This window comes from Chelon labrosus (genome assembly GCF_963514085.1).
Source record: "Chelon labrosus genome assembly, chromosome: 15".
Classification (NCBI taxonomy): Eukaryota; Metazoa; Chordata; class Actinopteri; order Mugiliformes; family Mugilidae; genus Chelon; species Chelon labrosus.
The window spans coordinates 28,200,096-28,221,615 of NC_140348.1; the positions used below are offsets into that span (position 1 = coordinate 28,200,096).

General features: G+C 45.6%; 1 protein-coding gene across 1 annotated transcript; it reads left to right on the forward strand.

The window, feature by feature from the left end:
* The first annotated feature begins 4,610 nt into the window (after positions 1-4,610).
* prorsd1 (prolyl-tRNA synthetase domain containing 1) lies at positions 4,611-6,948 on the forward strand. The gene is made up of 4 exons (XM_084562240.1): positions 4,611-4,953; positions 5,602-5,727; positions 5,828-5,917; positions 6,099-6,948. The coding sequence occupies exons 1-4, from the start codon at positions 4,873-4,875 to the stop codon at positions 6,309-6,311; spliced, it is 510 nt and encodes a 169-aa protein (XP_084418366.1). The 5' UTR covers positions 4,611-4,872; the 3' UTR covers positions 6,312-6,948.
* The last annotated feature ends 14,572 nt before the right edge of the window (positions 6,949-21,520 follow it).

Below are 21,520 nucleotides of genomic sequence, written 5' to 3' on the forward strand. Positions count from 1 at the left end.
AACCACAGAGAGACACAACAACCGCAGAGAGACATAACAACCGCAAAGAGACACAACAACAGCAAAGACACACAACAACCGCAGAGAGACACAACAACCGCAGAGACACAACAACAGCAAAGAGACACAACAACCGCAGAGAGAGACAACAACCGCAGAGAGACACAACAACAGCAGAGACACAACAACAGCAAAGACACACAAGAACCGCAGAGAGACACAACAACCGCAGAGACACAACAACAGCAAAGAGACACAACAACCGCCGAGACACAACCGCAAGGAGACACAACAACTGCAGAGACACAACCGCAAAGAGACACAACAACCACAAAAAGAGACAACAACCGCAAAGAGACACAACAACCACAAAAAATAAAACAACTGCAAAGAGACACAACAACCGCAGAGACACAACAACCGCAGAGACACAACAACCGCAAAGAGAGACAAGAACCACAAAAAGAGACAAGAACCACAAAGAGACACAACAACCGCAGAGACACAACAACCGCAAAGAGAGACAAGAACCACAAAGAGACACAACAACCACAAAGGGACACGACAACCACAACGAGACACAACAACAGTCTCTATTCTGATGTGAATGTAAACGCAGATCACTGACTCGTTACTGAAGCTGGAGGCGGTGATGAGGAGAACCATACCTGAAGGCTGGAGGATCTGAGGCAGCGTTTCAGTATCCGTCAGACGATGAACCTCGTAGCGTCGGCCTCGGCTCACATGAAGCAGCAGAAACATCCGGTCTGACGGTTGGAGGAGGAAGATGAACGCAGGTGGACGGGTTTATAAGGGAGGGACGGTTATTATGGGATGTGGGTCTTTAGGTCAGCGCTCTGATGGAAAGTCATTACGATGATTATCTACTGACCTTCTGCTGCTCAGGTCACATCACGCTGAAATGATGAAATGAGGCCAAACACTGAAGACTCTGAACTCTCATCACTCTGATGGACAGATCATCCTGAATTCATCAGAGACCAAAAATAGATCCACGTCATCGGCTCCAGCTCCAGAGAAACTCTACCTACAGACCCTGGCTTCAGCTGGGCCTGAGAGACCAGCACAGGACGCAAAGCTCTGAGCACCTGAGACCACTTCTTCTTCTGTGGTAACAAAGACAGCTCAAACCATGAAGGTAACAGCTGCTCTGAGATTAAAGCAGCAGCTGAAGATCAGTTTGATTGTGATGAGGACAGACACAAGACAAGAGACAGAGACAACCACCAAGAGACAGAGAGACAAAGAGACAACCACCAAGAGACAAAGAGACAAACACCAAGAGACAGAGAGACAAACACCAAGTGACAGAGAGACAAACACCAAGTGACAGAGAGACAATTAGACAACCACCAAGAGACAGAGAGACAAACACCAAGAGACAGAGAGACAAACACCAAGTGACAGAGAGACAAACACCAAGTGACAGAGAGACAATTAGACAACCACCAAGAGACAGAGAGACAATTAGACAACCACCAAGAGACAGAGAGACAAACACCAAGAGACAGAGAGACAATTAGACAACCACCAAGAGACATAGAGACAAACACCAAGAGACAAAGAGACAACCACCAAGAGACACAGAGACAAAGAGACAACCACATATAGTCACAGAACGCTCCAGGATCTATATTCAGAGGAAACTCAGACATGTGTGACGTGGTCGCTGGTTGTTGTTGTTGTGTTTTGGTCTGATGGCGTTTGTTGTTGTTCATTGTTTGTCCTTGGAGGGTTCAGAGCTGCTCACATGTTTTATGATTATCACGAGGAGACAGAGATTATGTTGTGTCGATGGAAGGTCCTCACAGAGACAGAAACATGGGCCGGTGTGTGTCGGGCTCCGTCGATTAAATGGATGAACACACTCTTCAAGGTCGGTTTTATTTTCTGATGTGAAAGTAAACTACAATAGAACCAGAGTCTGACACGTTAAAGACTAACTTCATAACATCAGGTGACTCACCACCTGTCTGACTCTGGTTCTACATCAACTCAACATTATTTATTCACTGGTGTACCTAATGAAGTGGCCAGGCAGAGATTCTTCTAATTATTTTGTGAATTAAAGGATGTGAATGAACGACAGGTGGAGCCTCAGACCTGAATAAAGAATCATCTGAACTGATCTCAGGACTTCTGCTTCAGCGGCTGCTGATGGACGAAGCAGCAGGGAGGAGGACCGACCTCTTCCTCTGATAATCAGACCAGACCGGGGGATGGATGAGGAGTAGAGGAGGTGGTGGTGGTGGTAACCATGGTAACCTCTACTAATCATCATCAGGTGAGGGACAGAAACATGGAGGTAGAAAAACAACCAAGATGGAATCAATGTGGACAGAGACGATGGAGACGTGGAGACATATGGGTCGTCTTCTAAGGCTCTAGACATTCAGGACTGGAGGAGGACATGGAGGAGGAGGACATGGAGGAGAAACAATACTTCTTCTACTCCTTTTTTATTTTCTTCCGTTTCTTCTTCTTCTGTTGTATTTCCAGTAGATGTGATGCTCCTCTCGGCTCAGAGACGTATTGGTCACGTTAGACATAGTGAATGTTTCTATAAACTCAGAAGAACAAAGACGACAGAATAAAAATCAGCTTCATCTAAATCGTTACATTTTTTAATGGAGTCTGGCTGAGAGCTTCAGGTTTGTGTTTATGTTCAGATCTACAGGAAATAACTCTCATTCATTCAGCAAAATAAAATGATTTATTCATTTAATAACCTTTGCTTCACTGTGTGCATCTGAACCCCAGAAATAAAACCGTCCAGTCCTCAGAATAAGGAGGAAAATAAAGAATGGAAAGCATTCCTTCCTTTGTGTTTCTGTGTCTTTGTGTTTTCAAGGTTGTTTCTGATTGTTTGAGTCTTTTCAGCAACAGAATCGATGGAGAAAGAAAATCACCCACAGAGCAGAGACACCCACGGCTTATATGATTTATTTTACAGTTACATTCACGTCTGTTCAGACTCATTTCTGTCAAACTGTCACATTTAAAGAAGCTGAATTATTTATTAGCACTTCCTGTTTGTAACGTAATGTTGGTCCAGGTGAAACACGTCTAACAACAACAACAACACGTTGGGTTCTTACCTCTTGAAAGGGAATCTGGCTACAAAATCCTACTGATTCCACTACAGGAGGCAACGTACACACAATTCAACCTTTGGACATTTTATTTCTCCTGGACATCATCACATTCTACCATTGTGATCATTATACAATCCAGAAGAAGATGGAGATTTCCTCCATGTTGTTCACACATGGAACTCCCCAGGGAAACCAGTCACCAAGGCATGCTACATATCAATGCTAAGATGCTACATATCAGTGCTAAGCTAACTTTGATTATGACATGGCTGTGTTGTGTTTATTTAGTGCAGTGCCACCATTAGACCACTAGATGGAGGCGAAGACAATGTATGAAACATAGAGGAACAGGTTGTATTTAATTGTGACTCCTATTTACAGGTCTCCACGTCTCGTCCAAGCCCATTTCTTACACCTAAAGACTTTTAGGAGACATCCACAGAAGAATCTCTCCTGAAGAGTTTTCATGTCCATCAGAGGACAAACGCCTCATGGATTAATCTCTAACATCAGCAGAGTCTCCGTCTTCTGATCTGATCAGTGCTGTAATGTTCATTTACTAAACGAACGGCAGATTGAGCCGTAACACTGACCTCCTATTCTGCATTAAACTGGGTCACTGTGGTGATTTAAAGCTTCAACCAGTTTCATAATGTTCAGGTGAAAGTGGGGCGCTGACAGCGTGTCCTTGACGGACGCCATCGACTCCTTCACCAACAAAGAACGTCTCAGAGATCCGATAAATGAGAGAGAGTCTCATTCCTTCACTGAACAGTTTTTAATGGTAAGATAGTTCTGTTGTTTATTTATTTATTAATTTATTCAGTTCCTTCAGCCTTTTATTTAACAGTTTAAACGATGAGAGAGTTCTTTTTATTTATTTATTTGTTTGTTCATGTAGTCCTCATCCTTTTATTGTATAGTCCTTTAAAGTGAAGCCAAACCAAGTAGAGCTCCCCCTGGTGTCTGACTGCAGTATAGGTCATAAGCTCCACCCCCTCCATGTGAGTGGGCGGGACTTGGGCCAAAGAAAACACTAAAATACACGTCAGATAATTTATTTTCAAGGATGGTTTCTGTCATTTCAGGTAGTTAATATAATGTTGATGAATGTTTAAGTGTTACTTCTTTGGATAAGTTTAGTTGCCATGCCAACTGCTCCATAAAGTGGTCTGTGGAACCATGAGAGTTGTTAAAACAATTTTAATACTAAGTCCAGTGTCTAATCCATCATGTCCTTGTAACAGGTGGAGGTAGAGCAGAGCGTAGTATTAATTAAACTAAAACATGAGTGAGTCTGGAGGAAGAGTGGGCGGGGCATCAATATCACGGCTCCACGTGGCTCCGCCCTCAGACCGTACTGATCAGACTCTGGATCCAAACTCACAAGATGGCGCCGCCCGTATCCCCGGGAACATAGAGTCAGTTTGACCAATGAGAGGAAGAGGAGACGTGGTGTCCATATTTATATACAGACTATGGTTTAAGCAATAAGAGAGTTCTATTTATTTATTTATTTATTTATTTGGTCATTGGCCGTAACAGGCTGTAATAATATTAATAAAGTTCGTGTCTATTATTTTATAAATCCTAACATGGTGTAATGCGCTGTGGAGCCAGAGGGTGTCAGTGTGGCGCCATGTGAGCACAGCTGCAGAAGAAGAAGAAGAAGAAGAGCGTCTGTTTTTCTTGTTCTACTGTTTATTTCCTGCAGCTGTTCCTGACTTTATTCACCAACATTATTTTATTTGTCATCATGTCTGAAGATCTTCGCTGTGAACTAGAGAATTATCTCCAGACTCTAAACATCCAGACGAGCTGCGTGGAGCATCCGCCGGTAAAACTCAACGACCTGAATCCCGTGAACGTGTCCGATACATTTAAGCTTCTTCACTCACTGTAGATCCTGGAAACACCTTTAAACGTTTTCAGATGTAATTCCTGAATCGGGAGGATTCACGCTTCTATTCGGCGTCATTCATGACCGTGAGGAGCTCTGTGTAGAGTAGAATCAGCTGTTAATGTTTTTAAGGTTTTACATGTTAACACGTGGACGCCTGTCAAAGCTGTGACTCGGTGTGAGTTAGACTCGTATCAGCTGTTATTTCTGAGCCGAATGAAGCAGGTGATCTGAAGATGAACTCACGTCGAGATGTTTGTGTTGTTTTAGCGCAGAATCAGTTCAATCTAAAAAGAGACAGTTTTTAAAAGGAGTCTGGTGAAGAGCTGCTCAGAGATGAAAAGATGAGATAAAGAAATTAAAACTTTATGTCTTTATTTAAAAAATGACGACGTTTTTAAGTGGTTTTAAAAGTCAGATTAATTATTATTAAAGTTTTATTAATGTTTTAACCTGCTGCACAGACCGGCTGTGGCCTGCAGGGGGCGACACTTGATCGTGTTATGTGTCAGTCTGTCCTGCAGCTGGATAGTGCCTCTCACCTCTTCCTCTTCCTCCTCCTCCTCCTCCTCCTCCCCCCTGCAGGTGTTCACGGTGGAGGAGATGATGCCTCACCTGCAGGAGGTGAGCGGAGCCGTCACCAAAAACCTCTTCCTGAAAGACAAGAAGAAGAAAGGCCTGTGGCTGGTGTCAGCTCGCCATGACCGCCAGGTCAGCTCACCCCCTCCCTCCTCCCCCTCCTCCTCCTCCTCCCCCACCTCCCCCTCCTCCCTCTGATCTTTAAACCTAACATTGTGTCTTCTGTCTTCAGGTCAACCTCAACGACCTCGCCAAGAAGCTCGGCGTCGGCAGCGGAAACCTGCGTTTCGCCGACGAGGCGGCCATGTTGGAAAAACTCAAGGTAGGATGGAGTCCCTCAGGTAGACTTGTGTGTTTTGTCAGGGACCTCCTCCACATTTCCAGTAAACGTCATTTTATTTTTACTGGAATCAACTATTTTCAGTTTTAAAACCAATAAATCTGGTTTATCTCAGTCTTTGTGTCGTTGTTTGTTTCTTGTCTCACTTCCTGTTTCCTGTCAGGTGGGTCAGGGCTGTGCCACGGCTCTCGCTCTGCTTTTCGATAAGGACCAGAGCGTGAAGTTCGTCCTGGACCGGGACCTGGTGGAGGGAGGCCACTCCATGGTCTACTTCCACCCCATGACCAACGCCGCCACCATGGGGCTCCGACCCGACGACCTGCTGCTCTTCTTAAAGGAGACGGGACACGAACCCATCCTGGAGAGCTTCGAGTAGGACCTGGACCCAGACCTGGACCCAGACCTGATGGAACCAGACTTTTATTTCTTTTTAAATTTTAAACGATGATTAGTTGTGACGGATCAGAAGGACCTTTTATTCATGTCTCCATGACGTCTTCTTCTTCTCTCTCTGCTTTAAATGTAGACGACGTTCTCAGGAAGCTCTGCGTGTTTTAATAGTTGCTGCAACATGAACAGCTGATTGGATCATTTCATCAATGAGCAGGTGTTACAGGTGTTCCTAATAAAGTGACACGATGACTTCATCAGTTGAGAAGCAGGAAGAGGCTGCTACTGGACCTGGACCTGGTCCTGGACCTGGTGGAACCAGACCATGACCATTCCTGTTGCTGATTTAAAACCAGACCACTGTCTGTGTATCAGTCTAGTTTCACTCGTTCATCCCTGATGAGTCGACTCGTGATCAGAGGAATGAATGAAGTTTTTATCTCACACTAAAACACAAACAGATATTCTTCTCTCCAGTCTGACCTCTGACCTTCCTCTCGTTATCTCTAATGAGTTTTACCTCATTAATCCAGAAACCCTGCTGGGCTGGAGACATGTCTTTCTATCAGTGTGAGGACCGTCCAGCTCTCTGACCCTGAAACCAAATTAAATCTAGACACAGATCTGTCCCCTCCTGTCTAAGACCTCTCACGCATGACACCACAAGTTGTTTATGGACGTCTATGGGACTGGAGGTACAGAGAAGGGGGATGGGGGGGCCTGGAGGGGCTGGGGGGGCCGGGGGGGGGGGGTGGGGGTGGGGGGGGGCTGGAGGGGCCTGGGGGGGGGCCTGGGGGGGCCTGGGAGGGTTGTTTACATGTCGGTGTCTGGGGGCCCCGGGTCTTCAGACGTGAAGCGGCAGAAAAACAATTACATCATAACTCTCCACACACGCGTCTAATGGCAGCTTATTTCTGGGCCGTCTCCCATAGCGACCAGACTGCTCCGTCGCCACGGCGACAGAGCTGCATCTCAGGACTGAAGCAAACCAGACGGAGAGAGAGAGAGAGCGAGTGAGCGATGGCCGAGAGAGACGGGAAGCAGAGAGTAAAACCAGTCTCTGTGTCAGCTCCTGGAGGTCAGAGGTCACCCAGAGGCTCCAGGTGACCAGATGATCACATGCCACCCTCACCTGTTAGCTCAGGCTAACCGCTAACGTGATACACGTTCCAGTGAGAAGCTAAGCTAGCAGCAGAAATCCACAGATGGAGCCGGTTGAAAGGAAAGTTAATAACGTTAGAATGATCACAGACTAATGTTGATATAAAACATCAGCCCTAAAGCATCGACACTAGCACACTGAAAGCAAAATCATCCTGATGTTAGCATAAAAACATCAACGTTTACTACAAAACTCATGTTACTACACAAAAACAAGTGTTAGCATAAAACGCTAGCATACAGTTACTCTAATATCCACAGGCTTTGTAAAATAACGAATAGGCTAATAAGCAGTAACAGCACTCATAAGTGATGCTAGCTTAAACAGTTAGCAACTATTAGCTTAAGAAAACACTGAGCATTAATAAAACTGCTGTTTTACCATGCTGTTAGCTTGTTGTTAGCCTGTTGTTAGCTTGCTATCAGCAAGCTGTTAGCCTGCTGTTAGCTTGTTGTTAGCCTGCTGTCATTCTGCTGTTAGCAAGCTGTTAACCTGCTGTTAGCCTGCTGTTAGCTTGCTGTTAGCCTGCTGTTAGCTTGCTATCAGCCTGCTGCATAAACAAAGCTTAGTACATGGTGTTAATCCAGGATTTATTAAGTTTCATTGCTCATGATCATTTTTATCTGAGCCGTCACTGAGCTAATGGCTAATTCTGCTCTCCAAGCTAACAACATTTCATTTTTTATACTTTCTCTGAATCTGAGCTGCACTTTTATCACATTTCTCTGAAAGTTAAACCATGGATTTCTGTCGCCTCGACATCAGTAAAATACGAAGTGACATTAACAGCGTGTGAATGAATTCCTGGGAACCAGGCGTCTGTTCGTAACCTTTATTCATTTGCTAATTTTCTACAACAATGCAACAATACACCCTCTCATTAGTGATGCAGACAGAGGTTCACACACTCACCAGACTCTCTCTCTCTCTCTGTTCTTGTTTTTATTCAGTTGTTGGGGCCAAGTTTTCTGGGCCTCAACAACTTTGAGGTTGTTAAAACCTGTTCAGACTTTGTTTTAATGTAAAGGTTCCAGCTAGGTTAAGGTTCTTGTGTCATCACAGCGATAACAAGTCAAAGAGACAATGAGGTCAGCTGGTTCCTGATTTGGTTTGTTGTTGTTTTGGAACCAAAGTTTCAGACTTAGTCCTCAAACAGGATCACAAGTTTTTGTTTTGTTGCAGAGAAAAGGTTCTCACATGACCAGTGTTCCTCTTCTGTCCATCACCACATTAAGCCCCGCCCCAAATGGTCTGATTGGCCCATCAGATCTTTGAGGAGAGACTCCAGACCAAAGTTTACTTCAGGGTCAGGAGACGAGTTGTAGTTCTGCTCCTCACAGCATCGGGACCTCGATCCTACGTCTCATTAATAAAGATGGACATCACAGCTGATCACAGAGAAGCCAAAACATGATAGAAACGGGAGCTGCCATCTTGAAACCACTGGGTCATGAAGATATAGAGCCAAGATGGCAGCAAGACATTCAAGGAGGAGGCGTGGCCTTAATACCACGTCTCCACACACTAGTGACAAGATGGCAGCCCTCATCTCTAAGACATATTTAATATATAGCAGCACAGAACGGTCTGCAGGTGAGGAGCTGTCTAATGACAGGAGGTCCTGGGTTCACATCCCAGCAGTGTGTTCTGGCCAAACAGGAAGTGATGACATGTCACCACAGGGTTAAAAACATTTAATAGAGACTTCTGCTGCTTTTCATTTAAGTTAAAATCTACAAAACAAACTCATTCATTGATGCAATGAATGAATATGTTTAGATAAATGAGACTCACCTGTGGTTTGAGAGCGACGCTTCCCCTTTAAGAGAACCAGGAAGTGCTCTGCAGCAGGGGGGAGGAGGAGGAGGAGGAGGAGGGGGAGGGGGAGGGGGAGGTGCTCTTTGAGGAAACAGGTGTATGTGCTGATAGAGATGATGTCATTCCGTGTCTGAGTCACCTGGGAGACGACTGCTGAGCGTAGCAGGAGATAAAGGAGGAGGTGATCATCACTCCTGGTTCACTGGTGAGGAGGAGGAGGAAGAGGAAGAGGAGATCATTTGAATGCAGCTGATGATGAAGGTGAGTAAAACGAATGTGTGTGAGAGAGCGAGAACTAGTGTTAATGTTACTTTAACTGTGAAACTCATCTGTTTATGAGACGTGACCATAAGTATGTGGACACACAAGGTCCCAGACCTCCAGGTAAGTTTCTCTTTGTTTTCAGTTGAAGTCTGTGAATCTGTGGTGGAACTTTTCTGTGGCTTTTATTTCCAGTTTGGGTTTGAAATAATCTGAAAGTTTAAAGAAAAGAAAAGAAAGAAAGAGATTTGTCTTTTTGCCACTTGGTTGAGATGGAAAAGACGTCAAACATTACGCTACTAATAATAATATAAGCTTCTTCCTGACGTGACCAGTCAGCTTGTTACTGCTGTAGGACGCGTTTATATGATTTATTTATTAAAACCACTTCATAGTCGTCATGAAAAATCACCTCCGTATCTGTGGAGGCTTTCACTGTTTCTGTTTCAACTGCTGTGAAGCATCACATCTACTGGAAACAGAACAGAAGAAGAAGAATGAGGAAGAGGAGAACAAGGAGGAGGAGGAGGAGGGTAAATAGGAGGAAGAAGATGTTTGTGTCCAGTCCTGAATGTGTAGAGTAGAAGAAGAAAATGTGTCTCAAACGTTTGTTAGCGTGAACGTTGGCGGCCATGTTTGTTTGTATCTTTAATATATTATAAGACATACTACTGCACCTGGGAGGAGATGTCTCTTCATGCCAGCAGGTGGCAGTAGTCTGGATTCATGAGTCAAAACAGGAACAGGAAGAGCTAGTGTTAGCTAAGAGGCTAGGACGCCAGGAGAAAGACAAGAGGAGGATAAGAAGTAAGAAGAAAAACAAGGTGGTCAAAAATGAGATGATTAGGAAAGAGAAAATGAAGAGTAGTGGGACTATCTCCTCTTCAATGTCCTCCTCCTCCATGTCCTCCTCCTCCATGTCTTCCTCCTCCATGTCCTCCTCCATGTCCTCCTCCTCCATGTCCTCCTCCATGTCCTCCTCCTCCATGTCCTCCTCCATGTCCTCCTCCAGTCCTGAATGTGTAGAATGTGTCTCTGTCCACACTGATTCCATCTTGGCTCATGTTTGACCCCACATGGAGCAGACATGGATTTATTCCAGCCAGCTCTCTACTGAGTCCACTTCCTGTATGACATCATCCTCCTCCTCCTCCATGTTACACCTGTACTGTTGACTGTCCCAGTCACATGACCTCAGCACGCACACTGAGTGTCAACAGACTGTTAGTCACCTTCAGCTAGACAGACACACAGACGTTACATAACTATTTAATTACCAAGAAACACTTTCCATAACAACGTTAGAGTCAACGAACATTAGCAAACATGGAAAACAACAAAATAGACGTTAACAGCTGAAAACTTTAAATAAAAGACCAAAACAAAAATCAGTTACATTTCAAAATAAAACCAGGACATTAAACCGTTTGGTAGAATCCTCTCTCTCCTGTTTTCTTTCTTTGGCGTCCCTCTAATCTCTGTTGTCTGTGTGCTGTGACCTCTGACCTCTGACCTCTGACCCGTGTCAGTCCGACCCTCTGAGGAGGGAAACCGTCACTTTAAAACCACAGACAGTATAAAGATGGAGGAGGAACAGCTCCTCGTGAAGCCAAGTGAAGCCAAAGCAAGTAGAGCTCCCCCTGGTGGCTGGCTGCAGTATAGATCATAAGCTCCACCCCCTCCATGTTAATGGGCGGGGCTTGGACCAAACTAAAACACTAAAATACACGTCAAATACATTTATTTTCAAGGATGGTTTCAGTCATTCCAGGTCGTTAATATAAAGTTGATGAATGTTCAGTTTTGTACTTATTTATTTGACGCTATAGAAACAGGATGTGACATAATGGTGACCACCAGTTGCCATGCCAACCGCTCCATAAAGCAATCCCATGTGACGGTGAGAGTTGTAAACAGTCCAGTGTATGATCCAACATTTCCTGGTAGCTGGTGGAGGCAGAGCAGAGCAGAGCGTAGCGTAGCATTAGTTCCGCTAACAGCCTCTCTGTTTGTTTTGTTCATGTTTATGATCGTTCGCTGCTAAAGACCAGGACAGACACGCTCTGAGGACGTCTCAAACATCTCAGACATGTCAGCTGTTTGGCTTGTGTCCGTCATTAGGCCTCTTGTTGTCCTGTGGTGTCTCTTTGTGGACGTCTTGCGTCTTGTTGACAGCTGATTTTAGGACGTTCTTAAACGGGGCGTGTCGCGTTGGGACATTTTACAGCCTTTAAAAAACACTTAGTGGACAAACTGAGCTTCTGAAGAGCCTCACCACAATTAATTAGAAAGTAAATGTCCTGCAGTGACGGCCTGGAGGCGACCAATAAGAGGGGCCGCTCATCTACAGGCCTGCAGGGGCCCCAGGCCAGCAGGGGCCCCCAGGGCTGCAGGGGCCCCCAGGGCTGGCCAAGTTTAAACTACAGCAGTGGCAATGTGCTGAGTTTTCATTAGATGACAGTAGATGACCTCCCTGAGGCTTTAATGTTACCGTTGGTTGTTTATGGTCATGCTAACTATGCTAACTATGCTAACTACTAAAACAAAAGAAACAAACAACAACAAAATCAACTAAGTTAGAGAAATTAGTTTTTACTGAAGAAGAGGAGGATGAGGAGGAGGAGGAGGAGGAGAGGCCTGGTCCAGCTCAGTCCGGTTTAAGAGACGCCAGGCGGAGGAGTTTCCAGCAGAGGAATGTTGGAGGGCTGAGCTGTGGTTCAGATGTGTTCTCCACCCAAACAGTCGCCTCAGCAGCAGCTCCACATGAGACCAGCTCCTCCTCGCGGTTTCTGTTTTTTCATTAAACATGGTGGATTTAAAGCCGACCACATTCTGACTGCAGCCCGTTACAGTCTCATGTTTCAGGCCGTGGCTTCGTCTCCTCATGAAGCTCTGTTAACTCTCTGGGTGTTTTCTGGAAGGACAACCAACTGAAACTAGTTTTATATCATCAGCCTTAAAACAGACGTGTGGTTATTGTCTCCACATCCAGCAGCAGTGGTCTGTGTTTCAGTTGACTCCAACAAAAAACTAAATGAACTTTATTATTGTTTAATCTCTGGTTAAATCAACCCTCTCAGTCCAAACGGCCTCAAAGAACCAACGACCAGTCATCGTAGCGTCTCAGCTAGTCCTAGTTCTTCTTCTTTCTCCTTCCAGATACACAGGAGACATCACGGTCTGCTTTCAGTGTCTGTAATTATTTGATAATGATGCTACTGCCAGGTTCTCTGTGCTGATGCTAGTTGATGGTCATGCTAACATTAGTTATTTATGCTAACATTAGATTTAGCTACTAGCTTTCATTTCTCTCCAGAATATTTCTGCCTTCAAACGCACTCGTGTTCATATGAACAGCGCCCTCTTGAGGTATTAATGACTTTGTTTAGTTGGACAGTAACATGACTTTTCCTGCATATCGTTAGCTGCTTGTTAGCATGCTAGCAGCGGTGTTCACACAACTTACAGCTGACGTTCACACTTGACCACCAAACATTTTGTGTACACGACTTCTCATGTTGTAACGACTAGTTCCATCCATAGACTGTACATAAATATGATCAGTACGGTCTGAGGGCGGAGCCACGTGGGGCCGTGATATTGATGCCCCGCCCACACTTCCTCCAGACTCACGCATGTTTTAGTTTAATTAATACTACGCTCTGCTCTACCTCCACCTGTTACAAGGAGATGTTGGATTATACTCTGGACTACTTTATTAAATTAACTTTTGCCAACTCTCACTGTCCCACAGACCGCTTTACGGAGTGGTTGGCATGGCAACTGGTAGTCGTCATGATGTCACATTCTGTTTCCATAGCGTCTAATAACTAAAACGAAACTTATCCAAAACATTAACACTTGAACATTCATCAACATTATATTAACTACCTAAAATGACTGAAACCATCCTTGAAAATAAATTATTTGACGTGTATTTTAGTGTTTTAGTTTGGTCCAAGTCCCGCCCACTAACATGGAGGGGGTGGAGCTTATGACCTATACTGCAGCCAGACACCAGGGGGAGCTCTACTTGATTTGGCTTCACTGTAGAGGAGCTGTTCTATCTTTATACAGTCTGTGGTTCCATCTGACAGTAGCAGTAGTTGACAGGACACACCTCTTCATATTCAAACTCTGCTCCACATATTCCTGACGCTGCCACCAAGTGGCTGCAGACGGCTACAACATGTGAACGTTCAGAGCTCTGCGTCGCTCCAGCTCATAGCATGATGGAGGCTTTAATGGTAGAAGAGCCGTGACCGTGTCTGCAGGATGTGGTGCAAAATTAAAAAGAAGAATATTTCAGTCGATGAATCGATAAAGTACGAGGGCGTTTTGTTCTGAGCTAACGTGTTGACAGCTCCTGCAGTGAGAGCTGCCACCTATTGATCCTGACATGCCCTCCAGTGCTTCTAATGCCATCAGTAGCCCCATCAATAGCCCCATCAATAGCCCCATCAGTAGCCCCATCAATAGCCCCATCAATAGCCCCATCAGTAGCCCCATCAGTAGCCCCATCAATAGCCCCATCAGTAGCCCCATCAATAGCCCCATCAATAGCCCCATCAGTAGCCCCATCAGTAGCCCCATCAATAGCCCCATCAGTAGCCCCATCAATAGCCCCATCAATAGCCCCATCAGTAGCCCCATCAGTAGCCCGGTCAATGCCGTCTCTCTCTCTGTTGTTGTTGACTTCAGCTCTGCTGCTCGCTGCACCGTCAGCTCACAGCTTTAACTCCTCCAGTGATTTTCTGATGGAACTGTATTGATCAGCTAATGGTGATGTAATTATCTAATGACATGGGGACGATGGACAAACAAACTGCTGTCCCATTTTATCCTCACTGAAATACATCTGTAGTGACAGACGCACTCAGGTCCACTGCAGAGCACCACGAACGGACATCGGCCTAGCTTAGCATTAGCCTAGCTTAGCATTAGCCTAGCTTAGCACGGGGAAACAATTAACATAAAGTCTATTTTCCTAATAATATATTTATCATTAATATAAAAATATATTACTTGTGTTAAAGTAAGAGAATATGTTATTTATATATTTTTGTTTCTTCTAATAAAATATATTTATTACAATACATGTTCCTGGTTATATATATATTTATTTATATAAACAGTTTATTCACTAAAGTCATCTCATTATTTATTTATTTATTTATTTTTTATATTTTGTGCGTGTTTTGAAAACGGCCATGACGTCACAGTCAACACACAAACACGCTCACGTGCTCGGAGCTGCGCACGCGCCGGTGCTCGTACTCCGTGCTGCAGGTAGTAGCTCCGCCCCCTCCGTCCTGCCTCCGTCCTGCCTCCGTTCCGCCGCTCTAAACACAATAACCGTCGCTCGCCGGACTCCGCGGACGAACCGGCTCCGTTCCCCCGGGGCTCCGTTCTCTCCTCCGGCCACAGGTGAGCTCTCTTCCCGCCTCCACGGCGCTCTTCTCCGGTCTGCGTGTTCGCCTTCAGACGCAGCGGCCGTTACTCTCATTCACCGGCGTTAGCTAACAGTCCGCTGTCGGTACCGGTTACAAACGGCTGCAACCGACACGCAGACGCAGTTAAGATTCCGTCCCGGTCCCGGTGTGTCTGTGTTGTTACCGGAGCCGGGTCCGAGCGGGCCGCCGGTGCCGCTTTACCCGTCATTGTTCTCCGTGAAGTTTGCTGGAAGTGATGTAATGTCGCCCCGGTGCGTCCTGCGCGGACCGAGCTCTGCGCCGGACTCCGTTCACAAAACGCGCAGTTTTAACGGCAGACCGTTTCTCGTCACCCGTGCCCCGGTTAGGATGAAACACGGCCTTTAATGCGCTGATTCATCCCGCAGCCAGCTCCCGCTCCAGACTCCATCTGGTTCTGGTCCAGTTTAAACTCTTCCCGTCTGTTCTCGGTGCTCGTCACCTCCGGGATCAGGCGGTGGAGCAGCTTTAAAACACGGATTTTCTCATGGAGTTCGTGCTGCACTCTGGATCTAACTTCACCCGATCTAAAGAGCGGCTCATGCTCATTTATAAAAGTGAATGATTCATATTATCGGTCGAGTCTATTGTAGTTTTTAAGCAAAGACGGTTTAAACTGTTAAATCTGTGAAGCTAGTTTGGTGTGGTGGCGCATAGAGGGATGACGCCGTTAAACAGGACGAACTGCGGTGTTAGTTTGACTCAGTTTAGTTGGAAATAAAAAGTAAAAGAGTTCAGTTTAGAGTCTGACACTGATGCTGCTCGTTGAGCTGATAATTTAAACTCTATCAGACACTCAGCTTTATTGTTTATGGTGTTTTAAAGTCAACCACGACTCAAACAACCTGTAGGTCTGGTTTTTCCTGCAGCTCATCACATGAATGAATGAATGAATGAATCTGCATCAGACTGACTGAGGGACGGTTAGTGGTGCCTGAGAGTCTGACCTGTGGAGGAGAAGAAGTTTAACTTTAAAGGACGTTATTCAGCAGTATGCATGGAGGAAGAGGAGGAGGAGGAGGAGGAGGAGGAGGAGCTCCTCCCAGTCTGGATGATTTACTGTTCATCCAGTGAGCTGATGGAGGAATGGGGGAGAAAACATCCAGAGGACGGGCTGAATGTTTCATGATGGATCCGTTTACGTCAGAGCGTCTCCAACCACATCAGCCACAGAATAAAGTAATCTGATTACATCCAGAAGCTCACTGATTAACAGGAGCATCACATCTACTGGAAATAGAACAGACGAAGAAGAGGAGGAGGATAGTAATGAGAATGAGCAGGAGGAGGAGGAGGAGGAGGTGATGGAGTATAGGAGAAGAAAAAGAGGACGAAGGAGGAGGAGGAAGAGCAGGAGGTGAAGAAGACGAAGAAGTGGGAAGAGGAGGAGGAGGAAGATGACAAGACGAAGCAGGAGGAGGAAGAGGAGATGGAGTATAGGAGAAGAAAAAGAAGATGAAGGAGGAGGAGGAAGAGGAGAGGAAGAAGTTGAGCGGGACAAGAAGAAGGGAAAAAAATGAGGAAGAAGAAAGAGAGACAAGGACGTAGTAGAAGTATGTCCTCCTCCATGTCCTCCTCCTCCATGTCCTCCTCCTCCATGTCCTCCTCCATGTCCTCCAGTCCTGAATGTGTAGAGTCTTAGAAGACGACCCAGATGTCTCCACGTCTCCACGTCTCTGTCCACATTGATTCCATCTTGGTTCATCTCTTCAAACATTTACTGAACGTAAACTGTCACAGACGTATGCTAGCTGTGTTAGCATGTAGCTGGAGGGCAAAGCCGCTAAGCTAGCTTCTGTTGCTAATGCTAAAGGCAAAGGAGCAACCTGATTGGCTGACTTCAGTGAACTCACTTCCTACGTGGTGAACATTTGAATGAAATGAAATCTGTCAGGACCAGACGTTAGCGCCTCCGTTCTGCTGCTCCACATTCCCTCCTCTGAGTCCTCAGTTATTTCAGGGCTGAAGGACGTCTGGATATTCATGAGCTCTCCTTTTTAGATCTTCCTCCAGACCCACGGCCAAGGAGGTCAGCAGCCACTGCTCTGCCTCCTCCTCCGTCACCTTATCTCCATCTGGTCCAGTGTCACCAGCACCAGAGGACTCCAGATGAAATAAAACTAGATTTAAAGGAATAACTATTTAAAACAGGGAAGCTGTTCTTTATTCAGACGTATGATCCGTCTACAGTTTATTGTCGTGTGATAAAGATTTATTAAGAGTTGAGTTGTTGCAGCAGCTCTGAATTAAAACCTTTAAAATGAAAGTCCTCTGTTGTTCCCTCCAGTTAGACCTGACAGAAACACGTATGTACTGACAAATACTAAGATCATGACAGCATGTTCTTATTAAACTAGACTAAACTAAATATATCCTCATGTTTATACAGTAAAATGAATATAATTGTATTTGTGGTGTGTAATATTGTCACTGTCCTATGTGGACTATATATCAGTGATTTATTATTTACTGTCTGAAATGACTAAATCCTTGTTACCATAGTCTCTGATGAGTTGTAATTAAATTTACAAATGAATTCTTTCATTATATTTTGGTTTAACTCCAGGTAACACTGGTGATATTATTCATTTGAAGGAACTAAATAAATATTGTATATTACTACATTTCCTTGAATTTCCTGAAGATGTGATGTTTATAGTTTTCAAAGTAAAAGACCAGTTTTCTCTGTTAAACTCTAAAAACATGGATTTATATTTGTATCTCTGATTAACGCTGAGCTAAACTCAGTGTTTCCATGTCGACGGTGTGCAGTCGAGGGAGAGAACAGACGTAGCTGGAGCCGCCGCGGCTCGGTGAAAATGAGCCGTAAAATGAATGGAGTCTGGTGGACGTCAGAGTCTAATCAATACGCCTCCGTTGGCTGGCTTCCTCCCAGCGTTCCCAGTGTTCCCAGTGTTCCCAGCCTCCTGGCAGCTCTGTAGAGAGGCTGCGTGGTGGAGGTGGAGGCTGCATGGTGGAAGCTGGATGGTGGAGGTGGAGGCTGCGTGGTGGAGGTGGAGGCTGCGTGGTGGAGGTGGCGGTGGAGGCTGCATGGTGGAGGTGGTGGAGGTGGCGGTGGAGGCTGCATGGTGGAGGCTGCATGGTGGAGGTGGAGGCTGCGTGGTGGAGGTGGAGGTGGAGGCTGTATGGTGGAGGCTGGATGGTGGAGGTGGAGGCTGCGTGGAGGTGCAGGCTGTGTGGTGGAGGTGGAGGTGGAGGTGGAGGCTGCATGGTGGAGGCTGGATGGTGGAGGTGGAGGCTGCGTGGTGGAGGTGGAGGCTGCGTGGTGGAGGTGGCGGTGGAGGCTGCATGGTGGAGGTGGTGGAGGTGGCGGTGGAGGCTGCATGGTGGAGGCTGCATGGTGGAGGTGGAGGCTGCGTGGAGGTGCAGGCTGCGTGGTGGAGGTGGAGGTGGAGGCTGCGTGGTGGAGGTGGAGGTGGAGGCTGCGTGGTGGAGGTGGCGGTGGAGGCTGCATGGTGGCGGTGGAGGTGGCGGTGGAGGCTGCGTGGTGGAGGCTGCGTGGTGGAGGCTGCGTGGTGGAGGCTGCGTGGTGGAGGCTGCAGCGGCGGCGCTGAGCCAGCCTGGTGAATTAGAGGTGATTATAGCTGCAGTGTTGTGGCTGTAAAGCCTCTGACAGACTGACGTTCTGTTACGTAACCAGTTTTACACCAAATCATCGTCAGAGCTCGACCACGACACCAGACGACCTCTCACCTGCTCTACTCGTTAGTCCTGATCATTAAATAATTAGTTTCTCTTCGTCTCAACACAACAAAACTCCTCACTGACATTTTATCAGGTCGATGATGAAACCGTTGTCCTGCCCTATGAGGTCAAAAACTGATGAGTTTTTCAGTCGATCGATCCTTAGAATAAATCTTAAAAATATACTTTTAGGAAAGAAGTTTTAATTTAATCCTCATCCACAGAGCTGAGTCTGATTTATTTATTCATCTGCTAAAGGGATGCTAACACTTAGCACTGAGAGCAGAACGTTTAGTTTTAGAAGATTAGCATCACCTCCAACATCTCCATTAGCATTAGCATTAGCATCTCCATTTGTGTCACCTTTAGCAGTTCCATTAGCATTAGCATCTCCGTTAGCATGCTGTGATGCTAAGCAGTAGGAGGCAGAGCCAGCTAGTCTGGAAGCTAATCCCAACCCCCCCCCCCCACCTACACATGTTTTATTCTGGGTTTTTATTCCTGAGGAAACGAGACAAGTCAACAGAACAGAAACAACTTAGTTTGTCTTAAACTATAGATTCTTATCTTCGTTAATTAACACCACGTTATCTAAAACCTGGACTGGTCCTCACAAGAGTAGCCATCCAAGTGTAGAGGAACACTCCCACAGACAGTTTAATCTGTCTGATCAGGCTAATCCTCCTCAGACCTGGACTCCTCCTCCTCCTCCTCCTCCTCCTCCTCCTCCTCCTCCTCCTTCACTCACTCAATCAGCGCTCAGTGTTTCATTAGGCGTGTTCGACTTCATGCAGATCTGAGCAGATCTGACTTGACGTGATGCATGCTGGGTAGAACAAGTTCATTTTAACCAATCATATTCGAGGTCTATGAGCAGAACAACCCAGCATGCATCACGTCAAGTCAGATCTGCACAGATCTGCATGAAGTCGAACGCGCCTATTCACTCTAGTTCAGAATCGTTTCAGGTGAAAGGTGAGAAGTCTGGTGGGCGGAGTCTGTCAGCTGATCCCTTGTGTAGTAAACACATGTTGTGGAGCACATACATGTTGTGGAGCACATACAACACCTTGATAACGAGGAGCTGGTGTCATTGAGCTTCATCACATGTAGCATGCTAGCAGGGTTAGCCTTTAAAGCTGCAAACATCATGTGAAGCTTCTCTGCTGCTGTCAGTGGGAGCTCCGCCCCCCGCTCACTTTGTCCACTGACGGTTCAATAAAGGTTATTCAAACAAGATGGCCGACAGCCAGAGAGAAGCCCTGAAGCTTTAGTGCTGTGTTTACCTTTTAACTTCTCCTGAGATGTTGTCCAGTCTGTTTTTGTTTTCATCTGCTCAGAAAACAAACTTAAAGTCTGTGCATCGTTACACCTCCAGTGGTTTTCTCGTCTGTAATTTACAAATAATCTCTGAAACTTGAAAGTTGAGTTGACCGAGTGTCTTTAGTGGAGATGTTTCCAGCTTCATGGGGCCCCAAGCAAGATGAGGTTAGGGCCCCTAGCTCGTCAAAATACAATGAAGAGATTCCTAACCCTTAGATGGTCCACTGAGACACCACAGTCTATTACACTACAAAACACACTACAGTTAAAATGAAACATCTTAAGTTGAGCCACTCATAGTTAAACTGATAAAAACTATAAGACAAGAAAACAACAACCATCTATACGTCAATAAATAAAACAGAGTTTGATTGTTTCTACTTTAAATAAGAAACAATCTCACACTGATCAGCATATGACCTCCCTCCCTGTAATAATAATAATAATAATAATAATATAAATAACTGGGTCTGGAGTCAGGCAGGACCATGTCAGGACAGACTGTCCACTCACATGAGACATATTCATTTTATATTAGACTACAGATGAGTTTATGACGAACAAATGCTAGCCGGCTAGCTAACATTTATCCAGGGCGAGCTAGCCGGCTAGCTAACATTTATCCAGGGCTAGCTAGCTGGCTGCTAGCTAACATTCATCCAGGGCTAGCTAGCCGGCTAGCTAACATTTATCCAGGGCTAGCTAGCTGGCTAGCAGCGTCTCACCTCCACCTGTCCAGCCCACATCACCATCAGATAACTTCTTTTTGATGCCATTACTGTGTTTGTTTACTTTAATATTCTAGTTAATGTGAATGATGAGCAGCTGTCAATCATTCCCATCATACCTGACGGAGGCCCGCTACGTCACTCTGTGTGACAGTCCAACGAATATGACGTACTAACAAAGCCACCAGCCACAGCTGATCACTGCAGTTTATTTCTGTCCTACGTTTATCTTTAAGCGTATAAGGGACGTAATAAACACAGAGACAGCTACAGATAAAGACAGGACATTTTAATTCTCCTTAGATGAGGATGAACATGAAGCTTGGGGCCCCCTGGCACTTGGGGCCCCCTGGTGTCTTGGGGCCCCTGGTGTCTTGGGGGCCCCTGGTGTCTTGGGGCCCTAAGCATTGGCCTAGGTCGCCTACATTCAGAAACAGCCGTGGCCTCAGAGTTGAGGCTGAGACAGGAGCGTCTGCTCAGCCTTCAATTATCTCAGTCTAAGACTCAGACTCCTCTTATTCCACATGATCCTGCTTATTACTGACTAATGTTTGTTTTTTCTTTTATACTTTAATCAGCATTTAAACACAACCAGCCTTTATCAGCCTCACTGATGGCTGTCCTCCTCACATGTTTTCACTCGTCTCTGAAATAAAATGTCCTCTGAAGGCTTTTAATGTGAAACATCTGCAGGAAGTCTTTTTGTAGTTTTAACATTAGTGAGGAA

Excerpts from the sequence above, each read along its gene's own strand:
- prorsd1 (XM_084562240.1), top strand. The coding sequence starts at position 4,873 with ATGTCTGAAGATCTTCGCTGTGAACTAGAGAATTATCTCCAGACTCTA. Across the intron at positions 4,954-5,601 it reads GCTGCGTGGAGCATCCGCCG|GTGTTCACGGTGGAGGAGAT; the intron begins GTAAAACTCAAC and ends TCCCCCCTGCAG. Across the intron at positions 5,728-5,827 it reads CAGCTCGCCATGACCGCCAG|GTCAACCTCAACGACCTCGC; the intron begins GTCAGCTCACCC and ends TTCTGTCTTCAG.